General features: G+C 34.0%; 1 protein-coding gene across 8 annotated transcripts in view; it reads left to right on the top strand.

Moving 5' to 3' along the window:
• The window catches only part of LOC107449987 (coiled-coil domain-containing protein 148), a 53863-nt gene that overhangs the window by 25669 nt on the left and 12373 nt on the right, over window positions 1-15821 (top strand). For 4 of the 8 annotated variants that reach the window (XR_015433216.1, XM_087161789.1, XM_087161787.1 and 1 more), the window contains 4 exons: window positions 442-616; window positions 4080-4224; window positions 7476-7673; window positions 12005-12264. Coding sequence is in view for 6 of the 8 variants with exons in the window: in XM_087161789.1 (XP_087017915.1) it covers window positions 442-616; window positions 4080-4224; window positions 7476-7673; window positions 12005-12264 (778 nt within the window). In the remaining 2 variants the exon portion in view is untranslated. Of the gene's footprint in view, window positions 1-441; window positions 617-4070; window positions 4225-7475; window positions 7674-12004; window positions 12265-15821 lie in introns of all 8 variants that reach the window. The other 4 variants (XR_015433215.1, XM_087161791.1, XM_087161786.1 and 1 more) reach the window with 1 other exon arrangement.

A 15821-nucleotide genomic window follows, 5' to 3' on the forward strand; every position in this document is an offset into this window, starting at 1 on the left:
GGAAAAAAAAGATGCTACATAAAGCGTCTAATAATTTAGCCAGGGACTGCATAAGATGTATTCCTTGGAGGTATTTCACGTGCTTGGTATAAAGCTACTGAAATTATATACTTCCGTGCGGAGGTATTTCACGTGCTTGGTATAAAGCTACTGAAATTATATACTTCCGTGCGGAGGTATTTTACGTGCTTGGTATAAAGCTACTGAAATTATATACTTCCGTGCGGAGGTATTATACGTGCTTGGTATAAAGCTACTGAAATTATATACTTCCGTGCGGAGGTATTTTACGTGCTACGCATAAAGCTACTGAAATTACCCTATTCCAAAGAGACAAGATAGTTATTATTTTTACCTACCTCTCGCTATTATTTGCAGTCTAATAATAATTTTTTACATGATCAATGAAAACATGCCATATAAAGGGTAATTCTTTTGCAGCACTTCCTCCCTACATAGCCGAAGACAAGATGGTAGCGAAAGGTGTGCCTTCGGAATTTCACGAGCTTTACTGTCCCGATCCCCAGCTCAAAGAGAACTTGATCGCCGAACTGACCAGGCTGGACGATAGTTATGCCCTCAGACTTCGAGACCTGGATAGAAACTGCGACAGACAGTAACTATCAAATCACTTGTTTCTAAGCTTGTAGCACTCTTACAACAGTCGCTAAAAATCTCAATTTTTTATTCATATATTTCTTTATTCAAAAATTTTTTTTATATTTTTTTCACATCTAATTGCAATTGATATAAATACGTCATTATATACGTGTATGCATACGTACTTTCACTTTTTTTAACCCTCTTCAAAAAAGCAACAAAAAAAAGACCGTAATAAACAATTAAATGAGAATACAAAATAACAGGTATTTGGGACAATACAATAGGACAACACAAAAATAGCAAGTATTTGTTTATTTTATAAAAAATCAAAAAAATTAGAAATTAAAAAAAACCTTATGCAAAATTGAAACAAATGAGATTTTTTTTATTTTTTAAATCTTGAAAACTCAATCGGAAGGGGGCGCAGCGTCTTCCTGAGCAACATTTAAGGTTTCTAAGATTTTATTTTACTCTTTATTCAAGGTTATGATTTGTTGTTCATTATAATCATTTAAATTATGTTCAATTCTTAAGGTTCCACAGAAGTTCAAAATTTAGTCTTGTTTTTCTTTCTAAAAGGACCGAACAAGTTAATGAAACATATGTTTTCATGCATAGTTTTGTTACTGTAGTACGACTCCTCGTTACTGCCACCAATACACGAAGTTCCGTTTCTTTTCCATAAACGCAATGTTTTTTTTAGCACCCATTAGTAAGTCTGAACTACATCCTGTCAATATCTTTACCGAAATTTTGTTTCTCTTTTTTAAAAAACATAGGAAAATAAAAAGAAAGTCACACTTCGTAAACACGGGTTTAAAAACATTTGTCCCAAAACATTTTTGTGCTTCTAAAACAAAGATTTCTCATTGTCAATGGGTAGCAAAATCTGAAAAAATTGATTCAACCTACTGTTTTTCTTGCCTTCACCTGCATGTTACTTTCAATAAACATCTTGAATTGCTTGCTTGCCTTCGTATGCCTGTTTATGCAGAGGGGTTTCTTGTTTTCCAGTGGCGCCATTTATGGCCAAGAATTCGACTTCTGCCGCACCATACGTATAGAGTGAACCCATTCATGCATCCATTCATTCATTCACAGATCGTAATTTTGACCTGAATCAGAGAACGATCGATCTCCAATCCAGTTCCCCCAGAGGTATTGATTTGTTATGGGAACATGGAGGACTTTGCGACTCGACAGTTTAACGTGCATCAGTCACCATTTACTACACGGGGAGTCTTCGGCCGGGGGAGTTCAAACCCACGAACTCTCGGACATGGGCCCAGAGCCCTACCGACCAGGCTATCCCGGCCCCATCTTGAATTTTTTATGAATGAAGAAAGAGTGACAGGACCAACTATTCGGAATATATTGCAACATTTCTACACTTACGTTGCTTCGGTCACACGGGGGGGGGTCAATGATTCTTAATTGCGTGACCAACGGCATGATGACCAACATTGTTACCAGACAAACTGGTCTCCAACAATTCTAACCGCCATTGGAGGTTAAACTTCAAATATTCGCCAAGCTTAACATATGGACAGAGCAAATCACGAAATGTAGCGAAACAATCATTTTATTTAAGGACATTTTACGTTAATACATAACAGAACAAGAGCGAGAGTAAATAATAACATTCAACCAAGTTTTACACGCATCAGACATGCATCGTCAAGCTTTCATCGCTGTTCCATCTACAAACTGAAAAATCTGTCAACATTTGATGGTGGATGGATAAAGTCATTGATGTTTATATTTAAAATCCAAAATCTGCATGGAATTATCTTTGGGTAAACGATTTCTTATAATTGTGTTCCAAAAATTTTTCAATTCGCTTAACAAGTTCTTTAGATATGGCGAAATACGTAAAAAGTAAAATTAACATTAAAGGGTCCAAACTTTGAAGCGCTCTCCTGACTAAACTATGGGGACCATATTTCCCAGAATCAAGGATTTCAAAAGCGATGCCTTTCTAGAGGGTCCTTTAGATCGGGAAATTTCTTTTAGCTTTTTCCAAATTCAAGTTTCTCATTTTTTTTGTTGTTGATTAACTTGAGTTCTGAGGGAGATCGATTTTCGCCTACTCGCTCATCTCAATCCACTTGTCGAATTCTTCTTAAGATTATATCAGCAGAAATTAGTTCTCCGGGAATTACTCTTTACCAGTAAAGCTTTCGTTTGGCTTTTCCAAGTTTCGAAATTGTCTTTACTGAGAATTTCGATGCACATAGCTCAGTATGACGCCATCATTCAGATCGAAAGTTCGTTATCCTTTTCAGAACAAAAGAAATTCTATTAACTTTTGTTTAGTGTTCCATTTTCAAATTAGTCTGCTCATCTACCTTAACCTATTGGGCTGGGGAGAAATCACGCAATGTAGTAAAGCAGACGTGGGGGGGGGGAGTAACTGCAATCTCGAAAATAGTGTTTCAGTAATTTAATTAGTTTTCGAATCTGTCAGATCGAAAGTTTGGATCTCTTAATGTTATTCTTACTTTCGGGGTATTATCTCTTGAACTATTAATTGAATTTCAAAAAAATTGCACAAAATTGTAAAACATTTATTTCGTTAAAGTTAATTTCACACAGATTATTTTATAAACAGCCGACCCAATTTTTGGGTTTAGGACTAAAAGTGTTTAACTCCATAGCCTTATAATTTTGAACCCAATCCAAAAGACAAGGGAACTCCTAACTCAAATATTGGGAGAAATTTATCGTCGTTTAGGACTTTGTGAGGGAACTTACCTGCATATGCTTTACATGGAGAGGAAAATGAAAACCTCCTACGGCTCGTCTGACGGCAAGAGGACTCTAACACATGATCCGTCTACTACTGATTATATTTTATGTCAGCACTGTGGTCGGTGTCGAGCGGAATTCGTATCTACCAGTTATCGTTGGGATTTGAACATGGGTCACCTCGTTGGGAGGTGAGTGCTGTACATCACAGCTCAACCAACAATATTGAGTTCTAGAGCTGGATGATAGGATCATTAAATCAAAGGTTATTCAAGTTTTTTTTTTTTTTAGCGCATTGTACATTTTTTTCCAAAAAAATATACTGGACGATAAAATCAACCTCAACAGTTTTTTCTATTTCAAAAATTTCAAATCATTACCTTATTTTTACAAATGTTAATGACGAAGTAAACTTTCAAAAAAATTTATTTTTAAATTTTCGTTTCTTTTTCTTTAATTTTGTTTAATATCATAATAAATAAGACAGATGTGTCCACTAATTTGGTGTTCAATTTGTAACATTTTCCCTTGGGATTGTCCTGGTGGATGGAATGATCATTACTACGCAGTGTTCGAATTAATGAATTCAATAGCATATTGTAAATTATCCTCTAGAATCATTAAGATTGCAATCTTTGTATCCTCATCCTATTTACTATTAGAATATTATAATAAATAAGACAGATGTGTCCACTAATTTGGTGTTCGATTTCTAACATGTTCCCTAGGGCTTGTCCTGGTGGATGGAATGATCATGACTGCGCAGTGTTCGAACACATCCTTGAACAATATCCCCCCGATTTACCAGACAGAAGGGCTCTCGTCTTTGACAGGTTGAAGAGAACCTTTCCTCACAAGACACTTGGACAATTGGTAAGATTTCTTTCATTTTGTAATTATGATAGGCCTAACTTATGTCAACAAGTATTAATTTTTTTCGTACGATAGTTGTTTAACTCTGCTTCTACGTATTTCATTTTAAAGTTGTTTCGAAAATCACTTTTATAAGAACTCTTATTTATGTCTACTACAGCCTTACATTTACTCATTTGAAATGAAGTATAAAAGTTGAGGTTAAAGCGAAACGATATGAAAAGAACAATGCAAATACGTTTGGGGTAGGGAAATATATGAAATTTTTAAGTGCACCGAAATCTCAAGCTTACTATACATCTTTAGTTTTCTGCGGAAATGTCATCAGATTGTACTGAGAGCGCCCACTGCTGGTAACCTACGCGGCACTGGCTAAATATTCGAGCTCTGGCTCTGTGCGCGGCATTGCAAATATTTACGATGTGATCAGTTCTATTAGTTTACAAAATAGGCTACAAACTTATTGGTGGACTATTCAAGAAAAAAATTAGCTCTAAAATGTCAGTGCAAAGGTTGAAAGAAATATATTATATAAGTGAACTAGGGTCTGAAGGAAAGTTTTGGGATGGTATCTCTTGAACACTGAACTGTTCGACAATAAGGAAGAGAACACGAAAACGAATGTTATGACATGATAATTGCTTTCATTGCCAGTGCCTCTGTTGTCAGAATATAATATTTATATGAAAAGCGATCATTCGTCGATATAAATAGGATAGATAAAATTTCAGTTGGTTAGAGTTAAAAGTCTGCCTCTGAGATATCACCGCTGGGGCTAAAAAATTTAGAATAACCTGTTTTTTTTTCATTTTGTTTTAAAATGTTTTTGTTTGAAACTATTACTGGTCACATACAATAAAACGCCCCAGTTTCCGCGATGAGACGTCTATAATGTCAGTTTAAAAAAAAGTCTTTTGTTTTCGTGATATTAGTCTATGTTTAGCAACCTTTCTTTTTGTAAATTCAAAAAAATACTGCTGCAAAAACTAAAATTAAATGAATTAATAATAAGACGAAATAATAATTACTGAAAATATGCTTTAGAATTTTATTAAGCTTAAAAAATAATATTAGAGAATATATATATATATATATATATATATATATATATATATATATATATATATATATATATATATATATATATATATATATATATATATACATATATATATATATATATATATATATATATATATATATATATATATATATATAATATTTTCAACAACAATAGTGTAAAATATTACATTTCTTGCGACCAATATGTTATGACAAATGTAAATATTTTTCTTACCCAAAATAAATGCTACTTAAAAAGATATTTTTCAACCTAGGAACAGTTAGAAAAAAAAAAACATTTTCGACATAGAATCTTCAACAACATCGAATCTTAGAATTCTAGAACTCAATCTTAATGGTTCAAAGTGGTGATCTCAAATATGCTAACTAATTTGGCCAAAACATATTTTAAATAACAAAATTAAACACCAGAACATATTTTCTCTGAATAAATATGCCTCTTTTTGGACGGATTCAGATTCCTGAACCTTGAAATATAGGGGATAGCAATGTGGGAAATATAGTGCCAGTACTTTAGACAAGAGAGTGATTCAAACATTGGACATCTTACTGTTAATTTTACGTTCTGCGTATTTCACCATGTATCGAGAAGTCATTTTAAAGAATGTAATTTTATATGGTAAAAGACAAAATTTAAAAGAATCCAAATTGGTCGAAGAAAAAGTATGTCTGATATTCAAAGAAAGTGCGTTTTTGTGTATAATTTCGTAACTTGAAATATCGTCTGCGCAAATTAATTAGCATATTTGAGGTAACGCTTACGAACCATTAATATTTTTATTTTATAACCATCGTTGAACAGCCGAGCCAAATTCGAGTTTACGATTACCAATGTTCAACTTCATAGCCTTGTAATTTTGAACCCAATCCAGAAGACAAAGGAACTCCTGGAGAGGATTTTTTGATGGAACTAACCAGTATTTGCGTTACATGGAGAGGAAAATCACGAAAATTATGATAAGCCTAATGGCAAGGGGACTCAAACCCATGATCCGTCTACCACTGAAAATATTTTGCACCGTTCAGTGGTCGGTGCAAGTCGGCTGCGAAAATCGTATCGATCAGACATAGCTGGGATTTGAACCCGAGTCACCAGATTAATATCGATAATTAGCTATTAATATTGAGTTCTAGAATATGATGATTCGATCATTAAATCAAAAGTTAGGGATTTTTTTTTAGCGCACGGTACATTTTTTTCCAAAATAATTTTTATGCCAGGCGCTAAAGACTAATCCAATTTTTTTTTCTTTCTTTCTTTCTTTTTCTTTTTTTGCATTTGAAAAAAATGAAAGTAAGGCGTCTCGCTTGTGTCGTAGTTGAAAGATTAGTGTCTTGCTCAAACATTACTCATTTCCCTTCGTCCCCTTGTAAATAGTAATAAGCAAAAAAAAAAAAAAATCTATTCTCCCGACTTGGGTGCTTTAGTAATAATTGAAAGACCACAAGTTAGCCTTTGCTGAGAATGCAAGGGCCTTTGTAAGTAGCTTTCTTTCACCTAAACTCCAAGAAATTGTACTCACGACAACTTGTATCTACGACACATTGTGCCGGCGACGAATTGTACTCGCGATAAATTGATGCGAATACCGAATAAAGGCCTGTTTATACGACCCAAATTCTTGGACGAAGATTGATCGAAATTGATGGAAACTTGATTTGCTTGGAATCGCGCAAACAATCATTCCAATTCCAAGTCCGTGGATGATAGCAGATTATATTATACTTTCCATCCAAGTTTTTCCTCCCGCAATCAGCTTTTAAAATTCTGAGACTTCAACAAGTAGGCATCAGATTCTGTCATTTTGTTGTCCGTTTCCATGTATTTTAATCCAAATAAATTAATGTGTTAGGGTCTATTTATGTTATTATGATTTTATTTGAATTTATTTAGCAATTTTTAATTCATTTAAATATGATTTTATAATGTTAAAAATGAACAATGCGCATGCGCAGGTTTTTCATCCGACCAATCAGTGACATTCAAGAACTGTCGACGAATCATCCAATTTCCTGGATAGAGAGAAATTCCTCCAAGTTCTCGGATTCAAGAATTTAGACAGTGTAAACAGGCCTTAAGACTAGGCAAGAATAAGATACAACCGACCTGCTTTCATAAGTTTGCTAAATACTTCTGTTCAATTCACCCTAATTGATTGATGTTACAGATGTCGTATGAGACCTGGTATCAGAACAACCGATTCCACAAGGACCGTCGAAAGAAATGCTTGGACGATTGGGCGAGAGAGAGATGGAGTTGGCTGCTGCGGGCGGTGACAGAAATTTCTCAGGCACAGCAATCTCACCAACTCAACAGAGACGAAGCCCTTCGGCAGAAATTCAAGTGCGAAGTACTTCGTCAGAGAGTAAGTCTAACATCTTTTATCATAGAACTGTTGTTCAAAATATCACCACAACCATGATTTTATTTTATAACCATTGTTGAATACTAAGAAAATACAAACGTTTTTAACTGTTTCAAAAATGCAGCGCACGTGCTTCACTATCTCTCCGCATCATTTGACTTTGTCTTCCTGGATTTCTGGGAATCTTACCATATGGATTGTTGACTGAATGTAAACAATGGCAAGCTTCCTAAAACCGGAAGAAATTTAGAAAACTTCCGGTGTATTCCTCCGCTTATGTTCTGCTTACGAGGTGATGTGTAAACGGGCTTAGTATTCTAAGAAGTCTTATTATTATGATTTGTGTTTAAATTTAAGCGTAAAATTTTACCATTAATAGGAGTTTTCTGTAATTTATAAATTCTAGCAGGTCGTGAGCCTAAAAGAAATTTAAGAAAATTGATATCACAACATAAAGTATAAGGTTTGACATGGGTTGAGTATTATTTCTTATTTGGCTATACTTTTGTAAAATATCACCATTTGATATTTTTTCAGTTGCATCATAGCATGCTTACGAAGTATTCCGAATTATTTTATTATTTGTTCTGTTGAAATTTAAATGTAAAGGACGCATTCTATTGTAAACACTACAAGTATAATAATATTGGATATCGCTTTTTTTTTCAAGCTCAGCCGTAAAAATCAATCGGAAGTAGTAACCTGGAAGTGTTACCAGGGGCGTACGCAAGGGGGGGGGGGTTTAGGGGTTTAAACCCCCCCCCCCTTGAGCTCGGACAAAGTGAATTTACAAAATAATACAGACAGAAATAAAAATTTCAGTAGAAATTATGCTGGCTATTATTTTTTAAGACTATATATTTTTATTTGTCTTATGCCTACTTTTTTTCTCACGGTATTTCTCAGAATACTGAAAAAACATTTACTATTATAGGGTTGTACTTTTGAAACCAAATTCACGTGATACTGTTACGGGCGAGCTCCAATCGCTGGTTCCTTTCTGTCCTGCCATTCGCGATAGTTTTCGTGACTGGCTGGCATTCGCGAGGTCTGGAATCCTAGACGTTCTGTCGTCTTTGAGACAATTCGAGAATTTTGTAGATGCGGTAAAAAAAATTATATGAAAGGGGGAACGGAGTACAGTGGAGTTAGTTAGTCAAACTAAGAGTTATCTCTGCCGCTTGTCTGTCTTTCGGGGCTTGTATCTAAATCTGTTTTGTTTTGGAGACACTGTGCTCGTTGAAGTTATTCATTCCAGCTCGAAACTTTGAGATCGTGGCTTAGCGGATATTTCTGTGCCAATATATATGTATATATTTTTGCTGTTCTTGGATCTTTAGGATGTCAAAACGCAAGAATTTAACAATTTTTAATTACTCTGAGAAAAAATCACGACATGAAATTAGTGAGGTGACAGCATCTAGTACCAATGTTAGTTTTTCTGTTGAACAGAAATGTTATACTTCCGTTGAAGAAAACGTTTCTAGCGTAACAGAATCTGATGAATGTGAAAGCGGCCCTCAAAGTGTTACTTCCCACCCATATGACATTGGACTTTTTTCAGAAGATAATACATGCGAGGATAAAAAAAACTGGATATACTTAAAAATGTTTGGGAACCCAATCCAGCATTTGTTTTTCCTGAAAAAGGAAAAAGAAAATTGAAATTTCAGTACAAATGGCTTTATCGCTGGAAATGGCTTGCATATTCAGAGGTTAAGGGTGGTGCTTTTTGCATATTTTGTGTACTTTTCGCCCCAAGTGGTGCCGGTTCTGGAAAGCAACCTTTAGGCCAGCTGTGCAATGTAAAATTTGACAACTGGAAAAATGCTGTAGAGCGATTTTCTGAACACGAGAAATGTCTTTATCACAAAAAATCGATCGAAACTGCTGGGACATTAAACGATATTTTACTTGGAAAGATGAAACCTGTGGATAAACAAGTTGACAGTGCAGCAAGCAGAAGAAAATTAGAAAATAGAAAAAACATTACTCCAATCATTGAAACCATCCTATTTTGTGGAAATCAAGGTCTCGCTCTAAGAGGACATAAGGATTCGGGAATAATTGCTGAACAACCAGGTGAAGAGAACGACGGAAATTTTCGGGCATTGCTTCGTTTCCGGAGTAAGAACGATTCGACTCTTACAAACATTTTAGAGTCAAGCAGAAAAAATGCTCAGTATACCAGCCCTCGATTTCAGAACGAAGTTATTGAGGTTTGCAATATTTTAATCCTGCAAAAACTAGTCAGCAAGATTAATGATGCAACTTGCTTTTCCATTCTTGCAGATGAAGCAACTGATATTGCAGGTATAGAGCAATTATCGTTATGCGTTCGATATGTCGATAAAGAAAATTTTAACATCAACGAACAGTTTTTGCAATTCATTCCGGTGCATGACTTAACCGGAAAAGCAATAGCAACAACAATAATAGACCAATTACAGTCTATGAAAGTTGATTTAAAAAGTTACGTGGACAGGGGTACGATGGTGCTGCATCAATGAGTGGAAAAATTAATGGTGTACAAGCCCACGTAAGAAGTATTGTCCCATCAGCACTCTATGTACATTGCTCTGCTCATAGCCTCAATTTGGCTGTATCAAATGCATGCGAAATAACTGGCATTAGAAATTGCTTAGGGACAATTAAAACATTATACGACTTTTTAAATACGCCAAAAAGACAGTATGTCCTATCTTCAGCAATAGAGGAGATGGAAACCAGCTCTAAGAGGGAGAAAATTAAACAGCTATGTGCAACCCGTTGGATGGAAAGATACGACTCAGTAACCGCTGTGGTGGAACTTTTCGAGCGTATCACCGAAACACTACAAAAAATATCAGAATGGAAGGATAAGGAATCAGCTACCCAGGCTAATTCTTTACTGTGCACAGTATCTAATTGCCAGTTCGTAATATATCTTTTGTGCATTTACAAAGATTTCACCATAACAATCCATCTCTGTAGATACCTACAAAAAACTAGCATAGAATTGATAGAGGCAGTGACTCTTGCAGAAGATGTCATTAAAGATCTAAAATTAATGCGTGAAAATGCCACTGAAACATTCTCTGAAATATTCAGCTCTTCTTCTCTTATGCTAACGAGCATTGGATCTTCCACTTCCATGCAAATCCCTAGAATGACGGGAAGACAGAGAAATTGCGATAATTTTCCCTCATCGACACCGGAAACATATTTCAGAGTTAGTGTTTTTATTCCATTTATAGAAAATTTTATAACACAATTAGACTTAAGATTTGTATCGCATCGTGATATTTTGAAAGGATTTCAGTGTCTTCTACATGCTGATCCTTTCATTTGCCAACCTTCAAATATAAAGGCTTTTGAAGCATTAGTGGAATTTTACGCTGGAGATTTGGATACCTGTAAAGAAAGCCTTAAGTCTGAACTAAAACTCTGGTATGAAAGATTAAAAAGGATTAGTGAAGACGGAGGTAGTGTTCCAAAAACTGCGGCGGATGCTCTTGGAATGTGCAATAAAGATATAACACCAAACATTTTCAAACTCCTAGAAATATTGGTCGTTCTACCTGTTTCAACGAGTGCAAACGAAAGATTCTTTTCGACTTTGCGCCGTTTGAAGACTTATTTACGCAACTCAACGGGAAATAATAGAATGAATGGATTGGCGCTCTTAAGCATTCATAGAAAATTTACCCCAGCTGTCGAAGACATTTTAAACGAACTTGCAAAAAAACCCCGTCGTTTGGATATTACAGTATAAATCAATAAATTTTTAGCGTGTTTGTATACTGGTTTAATTCCCTATTTGTTGGTAAGTCATTTTTTAGTTAAATTCATTGGTTTTCTATGGAATATTCACATTTATATGGTTATTATTTAGGTAGCTGTTACAGTATGAGTAGTTTTTTCTGGCTTGATTTATTCCTACTTTTTAATAAAAATAAAATATTTTACCTCTTATTATAAAAAAAATTATATTCTTAAACTTAAAAAATAAAAACAAAATTTAACTAAACAATGTTGTCGAAATAAAAAGTCAAAATTGTCTAGCTGTCTAAATTAGGGAAATAATAATGCTTTATTACATACTCGAATTTCTTTTAGTAATTTTTGAAAATTATGAACCCCCCCCCCCCCTTGAAAAATTCTGCGTACGCCACTGAGTGTTACCATGAGTTTTAACCCCTAGCGCCATCTGTACCTAGCTTTACACGATCAACCATTCACAAGTCTCCTCTTTTGAAAAAAAAAATTCTATTCTAACACTTTCATGCCTGTTCAATTCGTCTCACAATGACTTGTTCTATTAAAAGGTTCTCTGATATTTTTTGTGACAGGTGGAACAGTGGAGGAAAGAGAGAGAAAACGAACGACTGAGTCAATCTGAGATGGAGGCCCAAAAGAAGTTGGCGTTAAAAGTAGTGCAACAGCGCCAGGCCGCCAAAGAGGAATATCGACGAGAACTGGCAAGGCAGAGGCTGGCCGCCTACTACGAAGAAAGACTACGCTTCCAGAAAGAGAGTGAAGACGCACTTCAACGTCGATTGGAAGATGCTCGAAAAATGACTAAAGATCGTTCGAAACATGACAAAGAGCGGTAAAAACAAAAATGATAGATTTCTAGAAGAATGAGAATTATAAATATGTTATGTAATGTACCATTTGTGGGGTCGTTCACTTAACAACAACCATGGTTGATTATCCACGGTTCGTCTTTTAACTATTAAAAATAGGATAGACATTCTGCTAAATATCAATTCAATGTAGTCAATTACTTAACAAAAATTTAGCGATATTCCATAAATGGGGTTTAAATAAAACTAACTCCTGGAAGTTTTCTAATATAAAGGAAAGGTGCCTAGATCGTACTATGATTTCTAAGGATTCAGGTTTTTTTAAAAAAAAAAAAAAAAAAACACTTGATGATGAGCCTTGCGGTTGGTCAATTATTGTTTAGAAATTATATTGTCCCCAAGTACCTTCCGCTTTGAAATCAACCAATGTCCTTATGTCCAAACAAGAAAGTTGGTAATGAATCCCAAAAGGATTCAGTCTTAACAAAAGCAGCACTCAAGCCTTTAAACAGCAGTGATTTGCGATTGATAAAAATTAAATGTGAAAAGTGGTACCTACGATTTAGGCAATTTTTATCTATGGTAAAATAAAATGTATATTGTGATACTAACAAGATATGCACCTTATATTAATGCAATAACTAAAAAAGTAGCCTGTCGGGTGAGAGGCCAGTGACAAAATAGCTTTGATCAGATAAAATGTCTTCGTTTCATTTACGGGTGTGTTATTTTACAAGTATAAAATTTGATATAAATTTTTTTTTAAATTATAGGGATAGCAACACGGGTCATATAAATATTATGTAAACACCTAGATGGATATAAACAAAACTTAAATCCTCTTGTTTTCAATTTTCTTTGTGCAAATGAAATTTGAAAAAAAAAATAAACAACTTAAATTTGGAGAAATATTTCTTTAAGGAATTTCAATTTGTTAAAAAAATGAATAATTGTTAGTAATCAGTCGCAATCTGGGAAATATGGTTCCAACAGTTTAGTCAGGAGAGCGATCGAAAGTTTGTTGGACTCCTTAATGTGGTATTTATTTTTTGTGTATTTTACCATACCTCGAAAATGTTATGATGCATTTAATAATTTTTCCCATGTAATATTCATCCACGTAATTTTTTTAGTAAATATTCCTTATTTTTTATTATTTTATTTAATAATAGACGAATCCAAAAGACATTCCTGAAAGACACAAAGTTACAGAGATGTACACCTCCTGTGCATATATGTTAACAGTATATGCCCTCATTCCTTTTGTGTCTTACATAGAAAATCAATCCTTTCGTTTTTTTAAACAAAAAAAATCATCCTCGCTGTGCACCCTGGCAATACCTAGAGAAAAATATTTCTTATCCAAAATACTCTTTCATATAAAAGAGTAGAGCTTTTCTTCGTCTAGAGTAGAACTTTTTATTACTGTTTATCCTTCGATCTTGTTTTTCATATGCTCCGTCTTTTAAAAGCTGGGGTGTCGTAAAAATCACCAAACGATTATTGATGCGAATCGTTTTTGAGTGAGTTTATGAGGCGAAAAATACATAAAAAAAAGGAATTTTTTCTTCTCTATTGGACGCTGTATGTCTCTTAAATAAATTAATCAAGATTAAATTTCTGATTTTTTTTTTATAACAAACGTATCGTAACAAATATATACACACATATATAAAAAATATACACACTGATCAATTAAATTTCATTTTTATATGAACTACAAACTGAAACCTAAATACAGTGACATCAAGTTAATTATTATTATTATTATTTTCTTTTTTGAACTTCGTAAGTTATCTGGGTCATGTATTTTCATCATACTTCTATTATAAATTACTTTTATTAAATAATACACTTCAACGTCTTTGCGACGAAAATAATCAAACACTTTTTGCGATCTCAATTTTTAACCGTTTCTTTATAAAATCAATTGTTAATACTCGAATAGGTTCAAATAAAATGGCAACCTAACATGCAATAAAAACAAAACAAATTTTTTTTTTTTTTACCTTACTGATACATAATGCTCCAAAGATTAACTCAAAATAAAATAGAAATCGGGTTGAAACTTCGTTCTGCGTTAATTAAAAAGTTTTAAAGATACTTTACAAAAAGCTTCGTTCTTTTATTCTAAGAAAATTATTATAAATAAACCAACAAAATTAAATTAACTAAAGTGAAAAAAAAAATCTTGTTACAAATATCGTAACCTTGTTTTGTGAAAATACACTAGTTGAGTGTAAATCTACCGTATACTTTTATTATTTTATTTTCACTAACTCAATCCTTTTTCCCCCCAACAGGTACTTTTCTTTGTCACAAACTTCAATTAGGTTATTTTTTTCTCCTCAAAATTCAAGTCTAACTATTAAGCCCTGAAATATTCCTAAAATAAAAAAAAAAAATTTCTTCGAGACTCATTTAATTCATATATTATAGTCTGATTTTTCTCTCTCATTTTTCCTTTCTCTAGTACTTGTTCCAAACCTTCAATTAGATCCACTCGCATTATACTCTTTCTATATATCCATCACCAAAACAGTGATCGCCATTTGCATTGGCCATTCATATCTGGTTTCCAAATGTATTTAGTTTTGAGTATACCTTGCTTCAGGATCCTAATTAATTCAAGTTTCTTGCAATTTTCATTGTTCTACATTAAACGATCATTTTGCTTCATTCGATTACAGTTTCTGATCGTGTTTTTCGTTTACTGTTCCAAACTTGTTTCTTGTTGCCAGTTTTATCACACTTCGATGTGCGATCATTTTGCTTGATTCATATCTTTATGTGTGTATAGAACACCACGAAACCAACCATTTCTTTTTTCTAGGTTCCTTTTTTCTCTTCAACTGTTTAGTACCCTGCTTCTTTACTGATACTCTCACTTAAGATTTTTTTTCGTTTTTAACAGGTTTGGCTTTTTTCCTCCTTTGATACCTTTTTCTTCATAGTACCTAGTGCATTTATCTTTAATTTATTATTCCTACGAGACTTACTATGAACTTTTGATGCACTATAGGTTTAAGTGCTACCAACGAAACTTTGTTTGGAATATTCTCTTGACTTCCATCTGTGTTGTAGCATTATCGGGAACAAAGTTCACCATTTCATCTCTTCTGCTCTCAGGAAGTGCTCATTTGACTACACTTTGCCAACTTCTCACTTTATCTTCATTACGCTGGTTTCCATCGTCAATGGTCATCACAACAGCTACGCATTTTTCAAACCTTCTTTCAGAATGTTTTCGTTAATTTCAAACTTACTTCTGTTGCCGATTTGTATCTTAATGCCCCTTATTATTTCGGTTGCAGACATTTTCAGCTTACAAAGATGCGCTATCTCAGTGTTTCTTGATCCAAGACAATTTTTTTTTTATATTATCTGCCTATTTTGTGTTGGCATCTCTTTGACCAATCATTTTTTGACCACCATTGTCTTCAGTCTTGAGACAACCAACGGTTTCAATAATTTTCCGTTAAGGCCAAGTTGTGCTTACACAATTGTTCAACTTGAGTTGCTACTCTTGCTCAATGCAGGAACCTCTGTTATTTTGATTTTAGACTTTTGGTTCATCCCC

The sequence above is a fragment of the Parasteatoda tepidariorum genome, chromosome 4 (assembly GCF_982258835.1).
Source record: "Parasteatoda tepidariorum strain Cologne lab strain chromosome 4, Ptep-v5.0, whole genome shotgun sequence".
In the NCBI taxonomy this organism is placed as follows: domain Eukaryota; kingdom Metazoa; phylum Arthropoda; class Arachnida; order Araneae; family Theridiidae; genus Parasteatoda; species Parasteatoda tepidariorum.